Raw genomic sequence first — 25,913 nt, 5'->3', positions numbered from 1 at the left:
GGAAATAAATCGGCATGGTCGAAAAAATACCAAAGTATCATTTATGAGATGGATAATAGGCATTATATTCTTCGTGGTGGCATAAACGGTATATTTGAACTTTGACATATTATATTCTGTTATGATGTCACAATGAGCGATACTCGATTACTCGACTCGACTCGAAGCATATTACATGATTCAGAATCGAATCACTCAGGTACTCGATTTTGCGCAGCCCTATTGTGGACCCCTTGGCCGCTATTTGAACTAAAATTCCCCCTATGAAAAAGTTGCATGTCACCAAAGGTGCTGTTCAACGCACAACCATTTGTTGACTGAGCAATATATGGCCAAACATTTTCAGATATGTCCGTGATATGTACTATATGGAATGCGGACCGCACTACACTTTAGTAAAGTACAGCTAAATTTTACCTGTTTGTTACCGGTCGGGTAGCCGCTGACGGAAAATATATGACCAAGTCCGCTTGAGTTGAATCGATGAATTTGGTATTTCTTTCACGTTAGCTCATTTGTTGGCTTAAAATATGATAAACAGTTTCGCCAGCGACCCTGTGCTGAATTCGGCTTGCCTTTATCCTGCTTATTTAGTAGTAATTTGCTCGAGAGGCTGTCACAGGCCCAACGAAATCGTCTCGCGAGCCGCGCTTTATCAGGGGGTGTAATATTTACGGAAGGCATTTAAACATACTAGCAGGTCAACTGCATCTTATAGACAACTTCGCCTAATCATGTTCAGAATTTTTTTCATACCGAAATTGCCGACTTTTCGTATTTCAAACTAATCGGAAATTGCCGTAATTTGGACTGAAAGTCCCGATATTGGTATGTTTACATAGGCTTACCATACGTCCTCTTTTAAGAGGATTTGTCCTCTTTTTTGACTTTTTTGAAAGTGTCCTCGGAGGACGCCCTTTTGTCCTCTTTTTTGAGATTTTGTCCTCTTTTTTAGGATTTAGAGCAGATTTAGAGCAAACTGCGAGTGATATGCCACATAATAGCACAGAAATGAAGCTCCGACGGGTGAAAAACGGTGATTTTAGCTCTGAGCGAAAAGATGACCTTTTTTTTTTTTTTTTTTTTTTTTAGTCATCCACCTATCGAAGTGGAGTAAATAACGTTATTTTGAGATCTGAGCGGAAGAGATGACCTTTTTTTTTTTTTTTTTTTTTTTTTTAGTCAACCGATCACAAAGTGGGTAAAATTAACCGATTTTTGAGAATTTCACTCCGGTTTTACAAGTTGCAAATTTCTGAAAAAGTGTCCTCTTTTTTGATTTCCAAAATATGGTAAGCCTAGTTTACAGAAAAAGCGAAATGTTTATTGTGACGTCATGTAGTTGACATCTCTTCTGGCTACTGCGGATGTATGCTATAGGGCTGGTACTTTTGCAGTAGCAGGGCAATTATATTAGTTAGTTATCGCGGAGGTTTCGCTTGTAATGGATTCACCAAGTGAGTCCTAGTACTCAGATGACGAATGTAAGTATGCTTTTTGCCCTTGCTTACGAAAGTAATGTTTAAACTGGACACGTATCAAGTGTTGATGAGCTCAATCCCGTATCAGTGGAACTCCTTGCTGCTCCGAAAACGAAGGGTCGTTTGAGTATGATTATTGATGAATAACCTAAGGAGGTTAGTATAATATATAGTATGATCAGCCTAGCTTGTTCAGCTTAAGCCGCTTGTCTATACCAAATGAAATACACCGGTATGTGTAATTTGGTGGAGTACCTCGTTTCAGTTATTAATCTTGGTATTATCAATTACAGGATAGAGGTTATTGCCAACTTATGCAAACTATTAGCGGGAGAGCAACTAACGAATTATTAGTGCATCACAGCATTACCAGGATTTCAATCAGTAGCTCAGCTCAATCAGTATTGGAGATGTCTCACTATAGATATCAACAGGAATATTGTCATATAATTATACCATCTAGTTCGATGCATGAGCGAACGAGTCTCATTCACATGAAACGTTTACTTAGGTGCCAAGTAATTACTCGTCAGTAACACAACAATTATGCTTTTCAGGAAGCTGAGAAAAACTGTGTACGGAAATTTTATTTGCTGGCCATTGGGATTCTGCAACACAAACCAACGAGAAATCCTGTCTGTGCATCCGATCAAAATTCACATCTAGTATTTTCAAAGGATTTCAATTTTGCAATGCTTCGCGAAGGAATAATTGTATTGAAAATAATAAATGCAACATAACCAATCCATCAACAGTACCACTGTGTTAGGGAGAGAAATATAGAGTTTTGTGTCCAACAATAGCTTCTTTTGTCCAGCAATGGCTTCAACTAATTTTCATGATGCCGCTAGTTGAATGAGGAAGCCACGCAATAGACTTGGTCGACTCCGCCGTATCTGGTCTTGCTTGAACTTCTTCATTGCAGGAATCTAAAGCAGGTGTAAATACATTGCAGAGTTTTATAACAAACTCGAATCAAAGGCAGTATACCAAATCCTGTTCCGAAGTATCATAAAAATGAAGGATTTCCAACTGCATCCTATCTAACTTTTAGACTGTTACGGTGATAGTGATACCTTTTCAACTTTTACTGAGCTGTCAATATCTTGAGAGGTTTAGTCACTGATATCTGACAGTCCTCATTCAGTAACTCAAGTAACTAATATGATTATATGACTACACATGTACACAAACAGAAGTTTATTTGCAAAAGTAATAGCAACTCTTCCATTAAAATGAGGTCTGCGACATAACCATTATAGATCATGAAGTCAGCAGGTTACAGACTCCTATTAACTAATGCCTTTATTCATCTTTTTTGTTGATTGATTTTCAAGTGGGTTTATTTCAGACTACGTACACTTCTACTCAAAGTTTTTCAAGGCATACTTATTTCAGCTATTTGCCTATATACAGTCCATCCTCAAGATTACCGGACGATGACAGACCTATCGAGCTCGCTTCCCATGACATGCCGCCCTAGTTCTTGTCGCTTTCTTTTTCTATACTATATTCTTTACTTTCATTCAGTGTGCATGCCTCCTCTTTACATCGCCCAGGCCAAGGTGGGTGTCAGATTCCATAGACTACTCCAAGTTGCTTCGACATCTTCCTGTCTTTTCATTGTATCGCATTTTTGTGATGTATTGAACTGATAAAATTGCTAATAAACCAATGATGATGATGATGATTGCACATGCTAATTATTCTATACAGAAAAGCTCTCATCACGCAGGATTTATTTCAAAAAATGAACCGAGATTCCATATAGGCACATGAGTGTAAACAATAACTACTTTGATGACTACCGTACCACAGTCAATACTACTATAAACGGTTAGTTACACTCTTACAATACTAGCTAACACAGTACATTTTCACTTACCGATTTGGGACACTTTGTATAGCTTTAGAAGTGCGTTCCTTTGCCATTACCACAATTTCACTGGTGCGTGAAAAGGAAGTATGGACGGCACTACGTGTGAGAGTTTCCGTGGTCAGCGGTCAACTTTATTACGCGTTGCGTATCTCGGATACGTCATTGAAAATGTCTCTGCCTTTGGTTGTCTATAAGTCCGCACTTTTGGTCTTAGCGGCGTCCGGTCGCCTGACGGTATATGGATGGATTTTGGAAGCGATGTAAAGACATTGTAGGCACGGCATATTGCGTATTGGAGCAACCATACGCGACATAACATCTGACTCTATGAATCATCTCCTTCACAGCCTTCATGATCTCACTCAATGACCCAAATCCACAGCAAATCTAAGCAATGAATCCCACCTAACAGCCAACAGGAATAATAAGGATTTTTGTTATGTCAACTACTTGACGTCATTTCACGGCTGGATGATTTCGGGTCCGTTTTTCGGAATTTCGATTTGTAATTCAAATTACTTGAAAACTATCACGTAATTTTCATTTTCAATATTTTTTTCTTATTCCTAACCACATAATCTACGAAATAAGCAAAAGTCTTTTCGAACATGCAGTTGACCTTTAAAATCCGCTAAAGAAACAGTTTCACATCCGCTAAAGAAGGAGTTTCGTACTTAACAGTTCTACCATAAAAATATAAAAACCTTGTGAACCCAGTGTATCTTCCGATACAACCCTAAACCTATAGATTCCCCCTAAAAATTTCATTATTTCCCCTAAGGGGGAACTCATCATCATCATCATCATTGGTTTATTAGCAATTTTATCAGTTCAATACACCACAAAAAATGCGATACAATGAATAGACAGGAAGATGTCGAAGCGACTTGGATTTGTCAATGGAATCGGACACCCACCTTGGCCTAGGCGTAGTAAAGAGGAGGCATGCACACTGAATGAAAGTAAAGAATACAGTATAGAAAAAGAAAGCGACAAGAAATAGGGCGGCATGTCATGGGAAGCGAGATCGATAGGTCAGTCGTGGTCCGGTAATCTTGAGGATGGACTGTATTTATTTAGTAGTAATTGCTTGTATTTCGACTTGAATGTGGACATGCTCGTCGACTGTCGGATGGCCGGCGGGATACTGTTCCACACATCAGGTCCGGCATATTTGATGGAGCGATGATCTTTTCGGTCGATCATATGATATTTGGACGACGTGGACGCGCGTGTGTTGTACTTGTGCGGTTTTGATTCAGAGGTAAAGAATTGTCATTGAAATATTCGGGGCAACGACCGCAGTGAAACTGATACATAAACTTGGCGATTTCTAGTTTCCGCATATCTTCTATGTTTAGGACGCCGAATCTCTTCAGCAGCGACTTATTGGATGGGCAGCCAGGCCCCTTTGGGGCCCTAGCTATGATTCGGAGCACTTTATGCTGTAGTTTCTGCAGTGGCTTGAGTGCAGTTTTACTGGCAGCCCCCCAACAGAGGATGCCATAATGTAACTTCGATTGGATTAAGGATTTAAAGAGTATCAGGAGAACCCATGCTGGCATGAAGCGCCCCGAAAGGAAACCACTGCCCCGGGCCAAGGTGGGTGTCTCATTACAAATACTACTCCAAGTCGTTTCGACACCTTCCTATCTTTTCATTGTACCGCAATTTTTCGTGGTGTAGTGAACTGAACTGTTTAGGCAAAATAAGACTGTAGGCTAAAATCACACCCCTAGTAGCAGATAAAGGGTACCTTACTTGCGTACTTGTGTATTTGCGTACTATATACCGACAATCTCTCCTTTTTCTTGAATAATTATCTCAATATTATCATAGCCTCATAGGCCTATAGGTTATGATATTATTATGATCACGACTGGTCAAACATAATAGTCTTTGTCTTCGTCGCTAACGTCAAGTGCGTTCGCTACGTAGTCTCGTCGGTACCGTTGGTAATCTAGTGACACATATCTTGGTCGTATGTTGACAAACATTTTGTTTTCACTCCTCAGTTTCATATTTGGGGGTTGCCAGTAAACTCGCCCCAAAGTAAATTCGGCCCAGGCAAATTCGGCCATTACATCAGTAAATTCGGCCCACCGAGAATATTGTATTAAAATGTATTACCAACCGTTAACATGAATTAATTACACAATTATACTATTATTAAGTGATTTGGATGTCAGGGTATGCGTGGATCGCGTAATCACGGGAGATAGCGCGGATATTCACGGGGACCGAATTTACCGACGGCCGAATTCACCGGTCAATTCACTGGTTACTCGGTCAATTCTGCCCTCGGAGAATTTTTTATAAAAATGTATTACCAACTATTAATGTGAATTAATTTCATAATTATATTATAATCAAGTGATTTGGAGAACAGGGTATGCGTATAAATATATCTATATGTATATATATATGCCGATGTTTACGGGGCCGAATTTACCGACAGCCGAATTCGATCGGTATATTCGGCCCTCGGAGAACATTGTGTGAAATTGTATTACGAACTAATAATGTGTATTATATTACCTAATTATAATATTATCTAACCTGAACCCTAACAATAATCCTAACCCTAATTCTAACCTAACCCTAACCCTAAACCTAATCCTAACCTAACCCTAATCCTAACCTAACCTAACCCTAACCTAACCCTAATCCTAACCCTAACGCTAATCCTAACCCTAAACCTACTAATAACTAATAATGTGTATTATATTACATAATTATAATATTATCAAGTGATTTGGAGGTTAGGGGTTAGGTTTAGGGTTAGGATTAGCGTTAGGATTAGGGTTAGGTTAGGGTTAGGATTAGGGTTAGGTTAGGTTAGGATTAGGTTAGGGTTAGGTTAGGATTAGGTTAGGATTAGGGTTAGGTTAGGATTAGGGTTAGGGTTCAGGTTAGGTAATGGTATTGTAACTGTTATTGTTACTCTGGCCCTGGCCGAATTTACCGAGGGCCGAATTTACCGAGGGCCGAATTCACCAACGGCCAAAGTGACCGAGGGCCGAATTCGACGGGCCGAATTTACTTTGGGGCGAGTTTACTGGCAACCTATTTGGGCATACCGCAGGTAACCGGCGAGGTTGGACAGAGCCCGTCGGTAACCGCGAGCATTCATCTCGTATAGAAGACATAACAGACTTTATCATCGATAGCTCTCAAGTCAATAAAGCTGACATGAAATATCAATTCATCGGGGCGTTGGGCTGTCTCGCAACGATTGTCCTGCTCTCATTCAGGTATGTAGGCCCTACGGGTTGTACATAGTAGACAGTAATGGTACTCGAATCGGTAGATCCCATACCAGAATAGATTCCAGATCCCTCACGATGCTACACTCAGCACTTTGTGAATTATGCACTTAAAATGTATTAACTGTTTTTCCTATCCAGTGAACAAAGAAAAATGGTAGAGTCAATTACGATATTGCTGCAATATTGTAATCCAACACGTTTCAATTGAATTTATTGCCAACAATTTTATCATTTCAATGTACCACAAGACTGCGATACAATGAAAGATAGGAAGGTATCAAAACGACTTGGAGTCATCTTCGAAGTCGGACACCCACCTGGCCCAGACGATGTAAAAAAGGAGGCATGCACACTGAATGAAAGTCAAAGTTGAGATATTATAAAAGGAAACGGGGCAATAAGAGGTGGCATGTGTTGGATGGCGAGATCGATATGTAGATCAAATGTAATTCGTAGCCCTTCTGTTCTCTATGTTTCACACTCATGAACCTTTCTCCGTAGTCTCCATGACTCATGCAAAGTATATTTTTAGTACTTTCCATTATATGGTGATCTTCTGGTCCTTCTTTGCTGGAGTCGGCCTATCGATGCTATACCTGAGGTGAGGTTGATCACTACATTTCCGAATATCACTGTAACTTATTATTTCATATTTCTCAGACCAGGGTATGAAGTTCCAAACCTTTTTCCTGGCACTGCGGACAAACAAGTATGTATAATTGGAATATTTGCTTGTTTGCTCAAACTTTCTCTGTCGACCCCCAGTTGCTCACCCTAGGACTAAACAATAAATCGGTCTGTCTTTGTGTAGTCTACACTAGATTATTGCATGTTTTAGCGAATCACAAGAACTTCTTCTGTCGCAGGTTAATGACAAGCCACACAGTCCATTGAGTGGTTGCTCTGTTTGTGGAAAAGACAGCTGCTCCCGTGAAAAGTGAGCGTTTGAATAGAACTAAATTAAGAATAGAATTGAAATCATCAATCCACCTATTGCTGAAGATGTTTTGAAACCGTTCGCCGGGGTCATGGATCTCGTTATTAAAAGTATGAATTACCAAGGTTCATCACATGTACTTGGTACAAAAAAAAATGAACTGCTCTAAAAGTATTTGAAAATTTTCCAAGTATGAAATAACTGTTAAAATCTGTTTCTATGGCTTTGGTTTAATAGCTACAATACTTCCTGGAATCACTTTTTGTGATGTTCCGTCTTTTGATCTGAATACCGATATATATTGTTGAAAAATTATCATTCAAGTCATCGAGTGGCTGTATTCTCAACTACAGTAAAGTAATTCTGGTTCAAGGCTTTTTAAGCAAAATCAGACTGCAGGCTAAAATTGCACCACCCTAGTAGCAGATAGAAGGTACTTTACTTGTGTAGTTGCGTACTATATACCGGCAACCTCTCATTTTCTTAGACGCCAGAAAAGCTTGGAGATGACACAACCCTGGTCTGGAATATCAGTGACGATGAGAGAAGATAAGGCTGTACAGGAGGTTAGGCTTTGTTTCTCACTTTGTGCTCATCCTGTGTTTATGCGCATTTTAATTTCAGTTTTTGGAAACTCTCTTGGAAAAACATGTGTGGAAATGGTACAGGTGCGTTACATCTTTAAGCTGTTGTTTCTTTGAATGGTTGGACCCTCCTTCGAGCAGTGCTACTATCTTACGACAGACTGTGACAATCCTAGCGGTGCATTTGAATAGCTGTAAATTGCTGAAGCTGGGAATTTACAGTGTTCCCCTACAATTTCAATTCGCCGATGTTTCCATTCTATAAATTCTGATTTTCACTAATTTGTCCTCCGCAATGTGCTAATTTCGACTGGCGCGCGATCCCTAATGTAACAAACAATTGTCCAATTTCAAATTGCAGCATTGTTTCTAGCCGCGAGTCAAGGCAATGTTTTGAATACAGAGGTGCTCGAAGTAGTCAGCGTTGCCATTAAATTACTAGTGGAAATAGCTATTTCCAAGATATGTAAAAACTACTTTCAGTGGGAGTAGCTAATGTAAAGGAGCCTGTAAAGTACTCAAGTATGAAGTTTTATAAAGTCGATTTGATCGATGGCTTGCATACTTTCAGTAGTTAAGAATCTGTGTTGGCTACTTCAGAAATTGCAAAACGTATCTTATGCTTGCAATCTTATATAATAGCCTATAATCAGTTACCACGAAAGGGGCTATTTGACACAGTTCTTATGACAATTTCGCTCATAAAATGGAACCAAACTTATTCTGAAACTGCTTTCTATCCTACTTTTCAATATTTAAAATGTATGAAGTAATTAGTTGAGCCTAAATCAGAACCACTTGTGTAGTGCCAGACCGCAAGTAAACAAAACCTACTTTCGTACTTTAAAAAAGTAAACGAACTTAGTTGAAATATTCAGCTAATGAGCGTTGTTCAGCTGATCTCGTGCCTCAGTACATGGTACGGGTCTGCATTGATTCATAACAATTGCATTGTAGGAACTTGAGCAAAGAAGAAGAATTTGTTAACCAGCTGAAAATCACGTTGAGACACGTCGTCTCTGTTCTGTACAGGAGAATAAACGATGTAAGAATTAGTCTCTGCGTTGTATGTGTCGCGAAATGTTTTGATTCTCGTGGAGACGCACCGACACAGTTCTCTCGCAATTCATACTGTCGAATAACGGTGTATCGTACACGCATATATTGATGGGCAGCTCTGGGTTATTTTCGGTTCTACCATTCGATGACTTTAGTGACACGCAGACCCACCAGATTGGTTCGATGAAAACAATTTCAGTCCCAGATATGATGTTGACTTCTAAATTGGCTCGTGGTAATTTGTGTGCTTGCCTGTCATCATTTTGAGTTCCACTGAGGACTAAGTCATAATTTGCCGTACTATTTCATTTCAATAAATACGCCAATGACAGTATGTGGTTGCATTGATCTAGGTGGACTTGCCAGAGGTGATTATCAAAAAACTGCTGCGTGTGGCAATGGAACACCTTCACGTCTGCATGTGCGCAAGAGATAAAGGTAAAGTCAATGTTAATTTTAAGACAAACGATGGACGGTTATTTTGTCTACTAGGTGTTTGTTTTTGTTATTATTACGTAATGCAGACAAAATAGTTCCAATATTTCGAATTTGATTCACCTTATTACTGGCATTTGCTACTGACGGGTGGCAGCCGAAAAGCTTATAACAAAAGAATTATAATATGAAGGTATTGCTTTTAGTAATTGACCACAAGTGCGGTGTGTTACAAGTGCTTTGACTAGACTTGGTCCGTCTCCACCCGAAATGGTAGTCTGATCCATTTTTCTTCTTCAGGTAACCTTTCGCAAGACGACATTCTCACTTACTACGGTTCCAGACTGCACGCGGCCGCACGCAGTCGTCGGCAAGAGCTGCGTTACCTTCGCGGATTGTGCCGCGTGGTGTTGCCACTCTTGTTGCCCCAGCAGTTTATGGACGGAGAGTAAGTGTCGGCTTTAAACGCGATGTGGACTGTTCTGTATAATTAAAGTCTAGTCAACATCTGTACCGTAGAATAGAAAGAATTTGGATTGGCTATAAACTGGATTTGAAAGTTTGGGACGAATTTGGATTTCTGATTATTGGCTAGCTGAAATTGGAAAGGGAATTCGTAATGATTTTCGACACCCATGCCTATTTAGAACGAATTCGATTCGTTGCCAGATTTGGGTTTAGATTTGATGCCCGAAACCCAAAAAGGATCAGATTCAAAATGGATAAGTTAAATTACGGTATGCGCTATAGATTGTGATATTTGTGTATTGACGGTTCGTTTTTTTATGTCACTGTTGTATGTTCCGAATGAAGTTTTCTTTCTATATCGTATCGATCGAGATATCGTTTATTTACGATGTTATGTTGTGTTAACTGCGTTCTTTTCAGTATCGTCAAATCGTTTCTGAGAGAGCTGCTGTCGTCGAACGTTCTGCTTCCAGGACTAGACGCTATCACAGACCCGGTACGTACTCTGCGGCTTTGTATCCGTTTCGCACTCACCGAGCCATTGTTTTTCAGGACAAACTTAATAACCTGCTGCTGATCTACTTCGACAAATCGCCTGTGAGTAATCGACTGTGTCGGTCCGCCTTTGGTTTTTGATGCTTCGCAACAAAAGATCTAATCATATTACCAAATTTCTTCCACCCAAAGCTCCATTAACGACTCTCATCAGGAGTGAACATCCGTAAATGAACTCGAATATTTTCGGCTGACACTCGTCAGGGGTAATAATCAGCAACTAGTGATAATGACAAGCACGTAGACTGGAAATGTATGTATGTATATTAATATTAACCGGCTGGCACCGGCTGCTTTTTCCGAAACCGTCAGACTGCATGTTATGGTGAAACGCTCTACCATGTTTTGATAGTATTGATCGAGTTGTTTGAGCAAAAGCGGTCACTTGTGGCTTGTTTGAAAGAAGAGATCTCTGTCTCCGTGAATAGAGAGTAGTCCTACTTAATTCACTCTAGGTATACGTTGTGGACTCTATTAGGAGCTAACAAAACTTTCTTTTTACAGAAAGGCTATCTCGTCTTCTTGATTGCCTTGCTCTTGTCTAGTTTCGTGACCTAGTGGGTTAGGCGTTGAAATTCTGAATCTAACGGTATATCAATTATTGATTTCGCATCCCGTTAAGGTCGTTTTTTTCAGTTTTGAAAAGTGACACAAAATTTTTCGGAAAAACCAGCCGGTGCCAACCGGGTAAATGTGGGTAACCGCCAGGGTTGTAATGACTCGAGTCATGACTCGACTCGAGTCACGATTTTTTTATGACTCGACTTGACTCGAGTCATTTTCTTGAAATGGGAAAATGACTCGACTCGAGTCAATATTTGAATTGACTCGACTTGTACTCGAGTCATTACGCATGACTCGACCCAAGTCATTGACTCGGCTTATTTTATATGACTTGAAGATGACGAAATTTGCGAATCATAATGGCTAGATCAACGCATCCGACGAATTCTGCCGACATCGCTATTTGTCACCACTGCATTCGTTGCACTTGTCTGATATCAGATATGCCGCCGTAAAAACAACAGAAAATGATACATAGTAGCAATGCATTGTACAAAATCGTCCAGTGATGAAGTGGTAATAGATCCTCCGCAATTAAAGTACTCAAGACTTTTCAATTATACAAGCAAACAATTGAATCAAAGTTCAATTAGAGCCAATCAAATGACTCAGATGGCGAAGAGACTGATAAGCTCATGTGTAGATTTGAAGGCGATGAATGATTCTTTGCATTTTTGGGCGACTAGAAAGAATGAGTATTGAATGCTCTTCAGTGTGGTTCAAAAATGCTTGTCAATTCCTACATCTAGTGCACTAGTGGAACGTGTATTCAGTAGATGTGGATTCATTCTACGGCCATGCCGCTTTAACATATTTGAGGATCTCCTTTCCACATTAGTATTTTTGAGGTGTAACTAATTGATTTGATCTGCTGTCTGTGAAAACACACAATGCTCTCCGTCCATTTGACGTTTTGTTAGGTATGTGCATTGTGCACGTGAGTAATAATGAATGGCTAATGTTGTGTGATGTTTGTACAATATGGCTGTTCTAAAATAACTTCTTTTTTGTTTTACTGGGTGGTTACATGATAAAATTGTTATGTTGAATAAAAGGAACACTGAATCTGGCTTAATTGCAAAAAAGTGGAATCAATGATGTGAGAGGAGAATATTTTGGATTTGAAAATAAATGGAGTATTTTAGTGAGAAATTCTTTCATATAATATAATTACATAGTAGTAAGCCGACTATTTTTTCATATCCAAAACATTCTACTCTAATAACTTCACTTTTTCTAGTTGGAATTGAGTCAAATTTGCTATGAATCATATTTTTACACAATGTAACAATATCATGAGATAGCCGGTAAAATTCGAAAATCTCTATTTGTAATTAGTCTAAAATTTTCTTTCATAGCATTGCTTTCTACTGGTTGGAATTGAGCCAAATTTGATTTTTTAGGCAATCTAGCAATTTTAAGAAGTAGCCGGAAAATTTGAAAAAATGTTTTTGAACAGCCCCATTGTACAATTATTTCTCCAATGCTGTAACTGCGATGTAGTCTGTAATGCAATTGGGAAAGACTTTGGTATAATCAAAAGGTATCTGTTCTGTTGTCACTGCACAATGCGCATAGTTGCATGCACGCTTTTACAGCATGCTGGCCTGTTGTAAATACCTCTACATAAACATGCATCTATTGATTCTCTATCAACTAGTATCTTGACGTGAATTTGTTGGTTCTCTATCAGATAGTATGTAGACGTGAATTCGTTGGTTCTCTATCAGCTATTCGTGAGCTATCGTCGATGTGTTCATAATAAAAACTGAATGCTTGTATTGGTGATGTATCAGACTGACAAGAGAGATATTTGATTTTAAGTTCTAAGATTAGTAAAGTTATCTTTAGCATCGGTAAATGAGGCCAGGACCTGTCCGTTATCTGCCTAAATAAACACGTGCCAAGACTCTGATAGGGACAAAATGAGCATGTTTTGCAAACAGGGAATTCGATATCACCCAAGCAGGATTGAAAACATGAGTTGAACATGACTTCAATACTGTGACTTGGACTCGACTCGAGTAATAACACCATGACTCGGACTTGACCCTTTAAACAGTGACTTGGACTCGGACTCGAGTCTGTGATGAATTGAAAATGACTCGACTCGAGTCAAAACCACAAAAGTATGATTGACTCGTGACTCGGAACCATGTGACTTGGTTACAACCCTGGTAACCGCAGTTACTGACGTTCGAGCCTGATGATAGTCAATCGAAAAGCTTTGAGCGGAAGAAATATAGCAATATGAATATAATATGGATATTGAAGTTTGATACATCCAGAAGCTTCTATTTTTATTTTTGATGATATATTTTTATCATTTACTACTTGTAGCCGAACGAAGCAACGGAACCACCAGCGCCATCGGTCTCTCTTTTGGAGAAATTTGCCCCGCCTGATCTGATGCAGAACGAATCGGCCGTGAGTTGACTTTTTACGTCTCCGTCTGCGAGGCGTCTTGTGACACGGGTTCGATTGACAGATGATCCAAGTGGAACTGCCCGAAATCTTGCAGTCCCAAGAGATGCTCTACCCGTTCATGACTTTCTTGAAATCGCAGGGGGCCGTCAACATACTGCAGTTTTGTCTGACAGTCGGTAGGTGCATGCGCTCGGTATGTCGTGTCGGTGTGTACTGAGTGGTCTCGGTTGAAACTAACAACTAGATGTCAATGCACATGGTCTGTAAAGCTGATCGAAGTGGTCATTGTCGGTACTCAAGTAGATGTAGAAGCAGAGGAGGTCAGTGACGAACTACTTCTATTTTTTTCGAGTACTCTAATAAGTTTTGCCTGCTTGCTTCTTGGAGGTACAGAACTTCAATATACAATTGAACAGTACATTCATGTTGAATAATTCTGGCTTACACTCGTTAGGGGTAATCATCGGCAAGTAATTGAGAATTGGAAAGAACATCGTATATTAACAATCGCATCACAAAATACGACGTCACCGGCATGAAATTGCGAATCATCGGGGCAAAGAGAGCGCTCAAGCTCAGAGTACTATTTTTAGAAGGTACACAAACTCTTGTAGGGACAGACCCTCTCCCGACAACACTACTTTTCAATTGTATATTGCAGTTCTGTACCTTCAAGAAGCGCTTCAGATGCTTAGGTTTTTAGACTGTATCGACTTTTCATTGAACTTTATATAATTTGGATTTTGGAAAGTAGATAGTAGTTCCACGATAAGTTCGCATCACTTTTACAAGTGCTTATTACATATATATATTAAGTTTCCGTGATAAAGCCGCTATTGTATTACAGATAGCAGCTTTATCACGGAAACTGAATATATATTTTCGAAGATTCTACCTGTTTGTGGTGTTATTTGCGATTTTGAGTTACGTACATCTTGCAATTGCGACATAACTACATGACAATTTGCGACGTCGCTATTCCGATGTTCAGAGGATTTTAACCGCCGTTGCCTGGCGCCCGAATCTACTGTGGAACAAAAGCAGAAGCTCCACAAGGAGGCGAAAGACATCTATGAGACGTACTTCCTGCCCAGTTCCGGAAGCTTCATCCATTTCGACGATGAGATCGTAGTGGAACTCGGGGACAGTGAGTTGCTGAGTTTATTTTAGGCTGGCTCGATTATATCTGACCCACTTAAACATGATTCAGAGGATCAAATTATCGTAGAGCGATTCTAGAAACTTGTAAACCTCTGTTCTCTGATCTGTTATCTCCTGTGGTTGCAAACTGTTCACTGCGTGACTGATGTCGATCGCTACATAACTGAAAATGAACGGTGTAGTCATGGTTTCGTGTTGTAATTAAGCGTATATCAAGCAGTCCGAGTCATTCTCCCGAGGTAATACCGCGCTTCGTTTCAGTTGCTAAAAGGTCTTGGACAGAAGTGTCCAGTCATCAAACCAGCGCGCCCATGTTCAAGGCGTTCGAACACGCCTTCAATCTCTTGGAACAGGTCTACTGCCCGTTGTTCTACCACAGTGACGCTGTAAGTATTCGCGGCATGAATTTTCAAATGTGGAAGCCTCCGGCTTCTTGATCGGTAGGTCGTGGGTTCAATCCCCGGCCGGGTCAGAATAAAGACATGATTAGTAACACTGGTAACCATGACTTCCCCGCTTGACGCTCAGCATTACTGAGACAGCATGGCTGATGGTGTGTAAGGTTTAGAAAGCCCTACAAGGCTATTTCTACACATTCCTTGTCCAGCGGCATATGCATATGCACTCATAGTATGCATATGGACTGTAATGACTCGAGTCACGCATTTTTAGTGACTCGACTTGACTCACAGTCATTTTTTTAAATGCGTATAATGACTCGACTCGAGTCAATTGTTGTAATGACTCGACTTGTGCTCGAGTCATTTTGCATGACTCGAACCAAGTCATATGACTCTAGACTAGGACAGCCAAATCAAACATTTCATTGTAACTTTGAAGAATAGTAAAGTTTCACATTATTGGTATTTCGTCTATCAGTCCCGATACTTGGAAAAGAAGGCCAGAAACTGTTGAAACTGAGGAAAATTACGATATTATGAATGCGAGCCATTCTATACCACTCTGGCAGAGTTGAAAAAGTGGGTTGAATTGGACCGAACTCAAAACTTAACAGTGAACATAATGACTTGAACCCGGACTCGGGTCAACACACTATGACTTGGACTCGAACTTGACTCTGTGGGGAATTGAAAATGACTCGACTTGACTCGAGTCAAGACTATAAAAGTGAGATTGACTTGTGACTCGGAACCTTGTGACTTGGTTACAACCCTGATTTATTCTAACTGGAGATTCACCCCTCGTAATATACATCGTGATGATTGTTTGATATTTTATTTCAGTTCTACAAAATGGTTTGTGGTGATCGAGCCTCGTTTCTCAGCAGCTCCAAATCCGACAGGTATTCAACAATATTTTCGTAATTTTAAACTCCATCAAAAATACATCAATTTACAACGATTCCAGGGACGTGTGGCAAACACAAGAACACAGCAAGTCAGCCGCTAACAACGGTCTGGCTAAAGCGAAGGGTGAGTTACGTGGTTTTTTTTCGACTATTTTTGTGATAAAATGTAAACCTCTCCGTTGCTTTTGCGATAATCCAGCGGAAACGGGAAGCTTGAATGGAGAAAGCTACAGCGATGCAGACGGTGAAGTGGTAAGTACGCAAATTTAATTTTTAGTCGAGCGTATTGACATTTGAATGTACGGGAGTTGATATCCCGACATGCACATCATAGATAATATTTTCATAAAGCAATTTGAAAAAGATTTTGAAATGTGCTTACCCGAGACTCGAGGCCCTCCCTTTTTTTACACAAATGAGGTCCCGAGATTCTCAAATATTGAGTTCGATACATACGTTAGGACATACTTGTGGTACAATCGAGTAGAAGTAGACTTTAAACTACAAATTTCTTCTTGATTACAAGTAGAAGTAGCGCCTGCCAAGTCATGTGAAAGCAGAAGTAGAATGTGACTGGAGTCACGATTTTTTGGTGACTCGAAATATGGAAAATGACTCGGCTCGACTTGAGGTAATTTGTGTATTGACTAGACTTGACTCCAACTTCAAAGCTACCACATTATTGGTATTTCTTCTATCAGCACTGGTGCGTGTAAAGTGGGGCCAGAAACTGTGAGGTGAGGTTGAAGTGAACTGTGAGGTGATAAAAATCGGTATATTATGAATGCGAGATGTTCAATATCAACCGAACAGAGTTGTAAAAAGGAAGCTTCGGACTTGACTCGTTGGTGAATTAAAAATAACTCGACTTGACTCGAGTCAAAACTGCGAAGGTAGAATTGACTTGTAACACGGGACCTTGTGACTTGGTTACAACCCCGCAGAAAAGCAAGTGGTTTCGCCTAAAAATCCTCTGCATACCGCTGCCAAATGTAAATCATTTTTCCGTGGTAACGTTCCGACCAAATTTTTTTCTCTCATTTCAAGGAGGCGGACGACACCGACCGAAAATCGTTAATCGAATTCGAGACGAACGGCGACGGGAAAGAAGACGTTTTCATGTCCAGAGACTTGTCGACTTGGAGAGTGAGCGTCGAAAAGGTGGAGCAGGTTAACCCCGACGGGAACGATAAATATTACGTTTTCAACATCGGAATCAGACGCATCAATCTACACCGAGGTATGTCGGCGTTGTCCGAAAAATCGAGCTAGTCTTTAAGTTATTAGAATTAGAGCCCGGTTTGAAACGCTCGAGTCTTGAATAGCAACTAAATTTTAATTGAACAATCGTATGCATTGTTCTTTCCAATTCTCTACTAGTTGTTGACGATTACCCCTGACGGGTGTCAGCCGAAAATATTCGGGCTCGTTTCGATATGAATATACTATTTGTCTCATCTTACCCCCACACCTCAATTGAAGTTCTGTACCTCCAATATGCTCTTCAATTAAATTTCAATTGAACTCCTTATGAGCCCGAAATTAAGGCCTCCATATCTTCGGGAACTATCAATTAAGGTGTTTGAGGCGGCCATTTGTAAATGTGGATGAGTAGCGGTTAGAGCCCGATAATTCGTATCGTAACCCGCGAGGAATTCGAATATCATATTTCGCCCAAATCGCAGGGAGACACATACTCCTAAGCTTGGATTTTAGCTTGTTTACCGGAAAATCAAGTCAAATTAACCGTAAATGTAATTACGACAAATGCATCAAAATCTGACGCAAATATGGAAAGATTCAACTTGATGAAAAATTTGCTGCTGCCTTTCCGACGTTACGCATGTTATACGAGGTTCTGTTGAAGTTTCTGTGAGGCGAAGTCCTGTTAAAAACCGCTAAATTGACTTGGATTGTTCTGTTTCGCTTGAAAAAAACTGCGACTTTGCTGTTTGCCAACCTCCATTATACCAATTGCCAAATATCGTTACTTCGTACTGTGGAAATTTAGTGAATTTTGCTCAAAACATCTTTCACGTGTAACTAATCTTAAACGAGTCGTTGGCTACCTTCAAACGGTTTGGTACAACACATTTAGCATTGTGATGTATGCGAAGTTCAAAGTAACCCATGAAGTCTTTATTACGACACGATGCAGAATATCATGTTCCAGATTTTCTTTATTTCTCTAAACAACGAACAAGCGGCTAACTTCTTGCATTTTGTAATTGTAATTTAAAATTTTAATATATCTAGTTTTTAGAGATCATGTCTAACAATGTTTTATACATAAACAATGTTTTATACATAAGAATAGGACATGATCTATTTCTGTCCTAAAGAAATAAAATACACTAGGCCCGATTTTGACATAAATCTCCCGACTGGACATGTTCCGTTGAACGCGGTATCTAAACCACCTTGGCGTGTACGACATATTTCCTTCATAACATCGGCTGACAACTATATACAGTTCGATCTCTGCGTGACTGCTGGAGCGTGAAGTTCTTGTGGAAATGACAATAAATTGCAGCTCCATTACGGTGTCGTTTTGAAGAAAACGGCTGCGGCCAAAATTTTTTTTTCCTTTTGCCCTTCAGTTTGAGACCACATCATTTTTAGAGTGCAGTGCCCCTTTAACGACGTTGTTGAACAATTTGGCCCCTTTTTCAACATTGTTTGACCCTTTTTCTCAAAAGCTGTCTGACAACCCTGGACCGTGTGTGTTATCGGTGAATATTTGTGCCATGATATCCAACAATGTGCAGGTGCATTAGACATTATAATGCTGCCCTATTAGGATTATATTGATGCTAAGGATATTTTACAGTATAGTGTCACGAAACTATCGCATGCAGATAAATATATTGTCGAAGTGTCAGCTACTTACGCACAGTATTTTTTGCTTTTCACGATGTCATGCGCCGTTTTCTCTCTAGACTCGGAATTGCCGACGGACTGGTACGTCTCGCGGCGCTACACCGAGTTCTATGTGCTCGAAAACAAGCTGAGCGAATTCCACGGATCTCTGAGCCCGGCTCATCTTCCTCCGAAGAAGCTTTTGGGCAGAAATCGGGAGTTTCTCACTTCGAAATGCGTCGAGTTCGAGAGATTTTTGCAGGTACAGATAGTTGATTATCTGTTGGAGACTACTCGCTTTACCTGTAGCTAGTGTTGGGATGCAGGGATATCTAGAGCTAGTTCTAGTTCTAGAAACGCTTTTATACAAATCTTAACGATTTTCCTGTGAGCTTATTGCAGCCTCATTGACGCTTTTTATCAATAATCTATAGAATGAGACACGGATACGCATTATTTTTGAGGTTTTCCAAATTATGGACAACCCTAGCGGACACACGGTGTCTCCTATTCGCAGGCGCTCATTTCGAAGCCCGTGCTGCGACGTAGCGAGCTGCTATACGACTTTTTGACTCCGAACCTATCTGGGCCTTCCCGGTTCGGCAGCAGAGTCCTGCCAGAAGTCAACCTGGGCCGGTTCTTCAAACGCGTCCCGACCAAGATCATCAAAGAGAAGGGCCAGCACCTCGACACTCTGCTGCAGAGTCTGGTCAGCTCCTGCGAACCCGCCAAGCCGAAACCTGGGTGAGTTTCTGGAGATTTTTCCTGTTTAGAGCGACTGACTAGCTGAGATGTGTGTGATTCAGGAAATATGACACTTCGACGGAAGACCCTGTAGTCTTGATGGATCAAAAGGTATGATAATTATTGCTTTGTCGATGTGTGCGATAAATTTTGGCCCTCAAAGCTTTGAGACTACTGAGTAGGGCGGTTTTTTTGACATGTCAAAATAAGTCAAAATTGTAGCGTTAGGTCAAAAAATTGTCAAAATTGTGTACAAAGTCACAAAATTTTTGACCCCTGCATTTCGTTTGTAGCGTATATTTTGCAATGTCGGTGAACTTTTATCTTTTGATATTTTACAGCTAGTAGCCTACTTTATAGACGGCTCATTGTCTGCTCATTGTGAATCATAAACAAACAGGTTTACATGGTGTTATCGTCAACGTACCGCAAGACTGCTTGGGCATTGGTTCTTATATCAAGAAGTGCATGATGAAAAATTGTGATGTAGACAACATTGTCAGAATGAAGTGACACGGTGTGTCAGCAGCAATGTTCGCACAACTTCAGTGTTGTCACCCAACAATTGCTGCCTTTGAACGTTCTTTCTCCTTTCGTGACAAGCTACTTAGTTGGGACAGACACTTTCTACACGAGAATGTAGGAAAGTATCTTTCGTTGTACTGCAACAAATTTTGATTATTTCTACCATAATACTTGATGTAAGTACTGAAATTCTTCATAGGGCCAGATTTCGTTAAAATGCAAGTTTTTTCATGTAAAAATTTGTCGGGTTTTGAGTCAAAAACGTTTTTTAAGGCCAATCTAATTCATAAGGACAGACAGTTCCAACCAGAAATGAAGATAAGTGGTACAATTTTAACATTATGTGCGAAAACACCTAATTTGCACATGTGAGGTCAAAATTTCGTCAAAATTAAGTTTTTTTCGGTAAAAAATGTCAAAATTTTGATTTTTTAGGTCAAAATCATCCGTTTTTAGGTAAAAAATTCGCCCTAGTTATGACATTTTGGATTATTAAAGCAGATCGTTTTACCAGCAAACCCATATCTGATTTTTTGATGTTGGAATTACTATCTCCAGCATTGATATTCAAGTAGCAGCAGATGTAGAAGTAGCGATTTCAAAGACATGTCAAAACTGTTTCATGTGAAAGTCTGTCAAGTAATCAAGTACATACCAGTAATCTTAAATCATAGTCACGTGACTAAGTTTGAATCACCGTGAATGTAACTTGGATTTAGAAACTAATATAATATCTTGACTTGCGAGCCATTGTCGACACTAGTTTTGTCTGGGCCTTGCGTATTTGAATAGATAAAGCATAGAGCGTCGAATAAATGTAATCACCCACTTGAAAAGCTTGATCTCACCAACTTTCGGTCATTAATGTCACTTCTGTCAATTTCGTGTATAGGGTTAGTACTGGGAAGAAGCCTGTCTGCAAAACATGCATTTCGCATTGTAGCCTACTGTCCTGCTATGGAATTCGTTAGTATTATATTGTTTGAATGTATCGAACTCGCCTACCGACACATTCATAATTCATTTTTGTCGCTTCCTTCTATGTTATCCTTTCTTAAATCCAGCGTGCATGCCTCAATTTTACATGCTCTTGGCCATGGCGGGTGACTGATTAAAAGAATACTCCAAGTCGTTTCGGCACCCTCCTTTCTTCTCATTATATGTTTGTGTTTTGATTTGATAAAAGTTTTTTTCTTAAATGATGGTGATGATGTATGTTGTATATCTGTATTCGATCAGCTTCAAAACGACCTCTACCCCGAAAGCGATTGGCATATCGACCCGTCGGAATCTCCTCTCACAAGAACACAAATGCAGCCGCAGCTTCCGTTGGACGGAATATGCGATTATGTCCTCTATCTTGGTATGTGTGTGTTTACACTAGTTTGTGGTTGATATTTAGTTGGAATAGTTTGTCGTTATGCAAGGGGTTGAGAAGTATCGCAAACTTTTGTTTATCTGCGCTACCGACCATTGAAAGACCGCCAACTTATGTTGTGAACTCTCTCGTTCTCAGCAAAAAGACTCTTCAAAGTTCCAAACTGGGTCTTTCATTTTATGGTCGCCATGAAGACGGTCGTAAACAACACTGTCGAACCATTTGTACACAAGTAACGATTTTTTACGATTCGAAATTTACCGAGGGATTTGCACTCAGCACATCCATTGCTTTATGATGTCACGTTTTCTGTTTTAATTATCTTACTTTATTGTAAATTACTAAATTGTATGTAACATTAGCATCATGTACTGTACACGGAGGCATATCATTCGGTATTGCCGTTTCTGGTCTGCGCTTCGTAACCAATGCGTATATAGAATAAATTAATCTTTTCCTACTCTTCCTTACATCTAACCGCGTGCCACTTTCAAAATCGTATGATGCATCTTTGAGATTAACGCTCAGTGACCTATGAAACTACAGATAGGTTAATTCGGATACAAATGTTTCGCTACGCACGGAAGCGGTCAAACCCGCAAATCGATTATGCTACGCGTGTTGCTCAATCAGAATCTCCATTTGCCATCACAGTTTGATGCAAAAGAAGATCGACAAATACCGTGAAGAGCATCGTGTCGTTAGTCTCATCAACACGTTCGCCGGTATACTCTTCAACCCATCGACGCCGAGGTTAACACTGCTTTTTACTCTTGCTTTGTATTGCCTGAAGACATAGAATATTACATTCGTGCTCTACCCAATTTCATTCAGTAGCGTAAATATTGATGACAATACACTATAATCTAAGTCTTATCTGAGTTACATGTAAAAATACACAGTCCAGCCGTGGCTTTGGGAATAGAGACTGAACAAATGCGACCGAGTTTAATAGGAAGTGCTGCACAGAATACGTGTCAGTGTCATCTTCTTGTATTTTTTTTTTGACCGCGTAATTATCCTCAAAAGTCACCAAGGATCGAGTCCGAGTCATAGTATTGAGGTTCGAGTCGGAGTCCAAGTCGTCATGTTCACTGTTTAGTCGCGACTTTCGAGTCGTGCTCATCCACGCTTTTTTACACTCTGCTTCGGTCATATCGAATGCCTCGATTTCCTCGCTCTTAACAGTTTCCGGCCCTGTTTTTCAAGTTTCAGTACTGATGAGCGAAGTACCAAACTCACTGTTGTAATGACTCTATTCCGACTTGGGTCGCGATTTTCTGATGACTCGACTTGACTCGAGTCATTTTCTCAAAATATGGAAATGATTGATTGGACTCGAGTCAATCTGTGTAATGACTCGAACTCGGACTCGAGTCATTGCGCATGACTCGGACCAAGTCATATGACTCGAGACTAGGGCTGGGCAAAATCGAATACCTGAGTGATTCGATTCTGAATCACGTATTAGGCTTCGAGTCGAGTCGAGTATTCGAGTATCACTCATTATGACGTCACAACTTGATATAATATGTAAAAGTTGAAATAAGTCCCTTTTACGCTACCACAAAGAATATAATTCCAGTTATTCATCACAATAAAGATACTTTGGTATTTCTTCGAGCTTATACCGATTTCATTGCACTTTGTGACGATGTCGTGGGAGGATCATGCCTCCAGAAATGTTTTTCCAGTGACGGTCGTAGCTTTGTACTATGTTTCGCATGCTGCGATACGGCCAATCAGGGTTTCGAGGCTTTAGCAGTGGAAAATAGTATCAAAACAATAATTCTCGTTGATATAATAACTTTCAATAGCGAGGAGCGTATTATTTCAGTACTCGAAAAAATCCACTATTGGAATTTTGTCTATTGCGACCAGAAACTGTTAAAAGTGAAAAAAAAACGACTCGTACTCGACCCTCTGCTCGCTGACTTGGACTCGGGCTTGACTTGGAGGTGAATCGAAAATGACTCGACTTGACTCGAGTCAAAACTATAAAAGTGAGATTGACTTGTGACTCGGAGCCGTGTGACTTGGTTAATGGTTACGGCTCTGACCAAACCTATTATTCTTCGAAGTTACAATAAAACGCTTGTCTTGTCCGTCTGAGTCTCGAGTCATATGGGTTGGTCGAGTCATGTGCAATGACTCAAGTACAATTCGAATCAATACACTAATTGACTGAAGGCGAATCACCAAAATATCACGGCTCGAGTCAAGTCACGCGTGGACAGGGATTTCCAAGACATGTCAAGACTACTTACGCTGTCAAGACCATGTCGGCCATCTTTATCAGGCACACTCAGTTCTGGTGCACTAAAACCAGTTATGATGCACAGGCTTATAATATAAGATTCCATTTCAAATATTTCAGTATCTTTTAGGACCGACCGGGATAAGATGGAACGCTCGGCAAAAACATTTGAAGAATTGAAGGACTTCATACCAGGTGACTTAACACTGTGACTACAACTCCTGCGCCTGTGACCAGGACTGACCCGGTTTTTTTTTCTAGATCATATCGTGAGGCTTGTTGGTGCGGAAAATCACAGCGTCGGATGTCAGACGCTGTTCTCGCTCTTGCAAATGCCCAAGTTGAACAAACAGGTCAGTGTCGATGTTGGGAGCGGGAACACTGTTGTTCTTACCAAGATAATTTCATTGTTCGTACTAAACCGGGGGTGGTCAAAGTAATCACAGTTGCTAGTGAAGTAGAAGTAATACTGCAAATTCTACTCGATTACAAGTAGAAGTAGGGATCTTCAAGACGATTCAAATCTACTTGTAATGGAAGTAGGTAATGAAAGTACTTATGTAAGTAATTTCAAAAAGTATATTTGGTCGAGGGTTGGCATACATTTAGCCAGGGTTGTAACCGAGTCACAAGGTTCCGAGTCGCAAGTCAATCTCACTTTTATAGTATTGACTCGAATCAAGTCGAGTCATTTTCAATTCACCACCGAGGCAAGTCCGAGTCCAAGTCAGCCAGTAGAGGGTCGAGTCCGAGTCATGGTCTTTTGACTCGAGTCCAAGTCATTATGTTTACCTTTCAGTTTTTCGTTTAACCCACTTTTTTCAACTCTGCTCGAGTAATATAGAATAGCTCGCATTCATGATACAGTAATTTTCCTCTCTTTTATCAGTTTCCAGTCCTATTTTCCAAGTATCAGGACTGCTAGACGAAATACCAGTAACGTGGTAACTTCACTATTCTTCGAAATTACAATGAAATGTCTGTCCTGGCCGTCCTGTACAATGACTCGAGTATAAGTCGAGTCAATACAGAAATGGACTCGAGTCGAGTCATATTAGGTAGTTGAAAAAATGACTCGATTCACCAGAAAATCGAGACTCGCGTCGGACTCCGGTCGAGTCATGATTCGAGTCATTGCTACCCTGCATTTAGAAGTTAACGAAAAGTGACTAGTTTCGAAATGGCAAGAGTCTAACTAACGCAATTTTTTTTGACACTTTGCCAAAATTGTAGCGTTAGGTGAAATAGTTGTCAAAATTCTTTTACAAAGTCGAAGTTTACTACTGGAATTCTTCATAGGTTCAGATTTCGTTACAATAAAGTTTTTTTTTCATGTAAAAATTTGTCATTTTTCAAGTTGAAAAGTTTTTTCGGGCTAACCTACTTCGTGAGGAGAGGACAGGCAGTCCCAACCAGAAATGAAGAAAATTATTACAATTCTAACATTATATGCGAAAACGCCTGATTTATATACATGCGGGCAAAATTTTGTCAAAGTCAAGCTTTTTAACATACTAAAAAATCTTCCGTTTTTTAAGTAAAAAAAATCGCCCTACTAATGACATTACAAATAGGTACAATATTCGAAAACATTCAGTTACAGTGGAAGTTGTCTTGAACCATAATCACTCGAGTAAGTGGTGCATGTATGCAAACCTACTTGAGTAGTGTGAAAGAGAGTAAGTACTTCTTTAGTGAAGTACAGTTGGCGTGGTTGGGGTTTTGCTCGGTGATTTCCCAATTAGTTAATCGAATACTTTTCACTTTCCCGCAGCTGGGGTACATGCTCTTGGACGCGTTCCTCCTCGAACTTTTCCCCGAATTGGGGGAGGGTCAACCCCGGCGGAAGTGACTCCTATCGCGACGCATGGAAGCACCCTTTTTTGCGGCTGTACGCGTGCTGAGGTCACCATTGAGAGCTTTCCTTGCATTGAATCTATTGAGATTATCTCGTTGTTAAGCGCGGCTAGCGCGAATATTCATAATGTTATTCTGTGTGTGCAATAAATATAGTCTGCTGTG

At 40.1% G+C, this 25,913-nt stretch overlaps 1 protein-coding gene across 3 annotated transcripts; it reads left to right on the top strand.

Moving 5' to 3' along the window:
• The first annotated feature begins 430 nt into the window (after positions 1 to 430).
• Positions 431 to 25,913, top strand: LOC145442490 (sorting nexin-14-like). 3 transcript variants are annotated; one of them, XM_080320410.1, is made up of 29 exons: positions 478 to 492; positions 6,446 to 6,614; positions 7,162 to 7,230; positions 7,290 to 7,338; positions 7,496 to 7,566; positions 8,054 to 8,132; positions 8,191 to 8,234; positions 9,108 to 9,195; positions 9,563 to 9,647; positions 9,945 to 10,092; positions 10,533 to 10,608; positions 10,665 to 10,709; positions 13,572 to 13,658; positions 13,720 to 13,834; positions 14,650 to 14,805; positions 15,081 to 15,205; positions 16,064 to 16,122; positions 16,188 to 16,252; positions 16,328 to 16,380; positions 17,176 to 17,368; positions 19,068 to 19,249; positions 19,505 to 19,731; positions 19,794 to 19,842; positions 21,496 to 21,619; positions 21,773 to 21,866; positions 22,289 to 22,387; positions 24,022 to 24,086; positions 24,153 to 24,244; positions 25,666 to 25,913. In XM_080320410.1, the coding sequence occupies exons 2-29, from the start codon at positions 6,553 to 6,555 to the stop codon at positions 25,741 to 25,743; spliced, it is 2,679 nt and encodes an 892-aa protein (XP_080176536.1). In that variant the 5' UTR covers positions 478 to 492; positions 6,446 to 6,552; the 3' UTR covers positions 25,744 to 25,913. The 3 variants fall into 3 exon arrangements, with proteins under 3 accessions (XP_080176537.1, XP_080176536.1, XP_080176538.1); XM_080320411.1 differs by lacking the exon at positions 6,446 to 6,614 and having other exon boundaries at positions 431 to 492; XM_080320412.1 differs by lacking the exons at positions 478 to 492; positions 6,446 to 6,614; positions 7,162 to 7,230; positions 7,290 to 7,338; positions 9,108 to 9,195 and having other exon boundaries at positions 7,540 to 7,566.

This window comes from Botryllus schlosseri, chromosome 7 (assembly GCF_051294905.1).
Source record: "Botryllus schlosseri isolate E-star chromosome 7, Bs_hap1, whole genome shotgun sequence".
NCBI lineage: Eukaryota > Metazoa > Chordata > Ascidiacea > Stolidobranchia > Styelidae > Botryllus > Botryllus schlosseri.
Note: the sequence above shows the minus strand (reverse complement) of the source record. Positions and strands in the feature narration are given on the sequence as shown.

Bases quoted from the DNA above. Each gene is read 5' to 3' on its own strand.
- LOC145442490 (XM_080320410.1), top strand. From the start codon at position 6,553: ATGAAATATCAATTCATCGGGGCGTTGGGCTGTCTCGCAACGATTGTC. The intron at 10,093-10,532 runs GTAAGTGTCGGC...CGTTCTTTTCAG, and splicing joins CAGCAGTTTATGGACGGAGA to TATCGTCAAATCGTTTCTGA. The intron at 14,806-15,080 runs GTGAGTTGCTGA...GCTTCGTTTCAG, and splicing joins CGTAGTGGAACTCGGGGACA to TTGCTAAAAGGTCTTGGACA.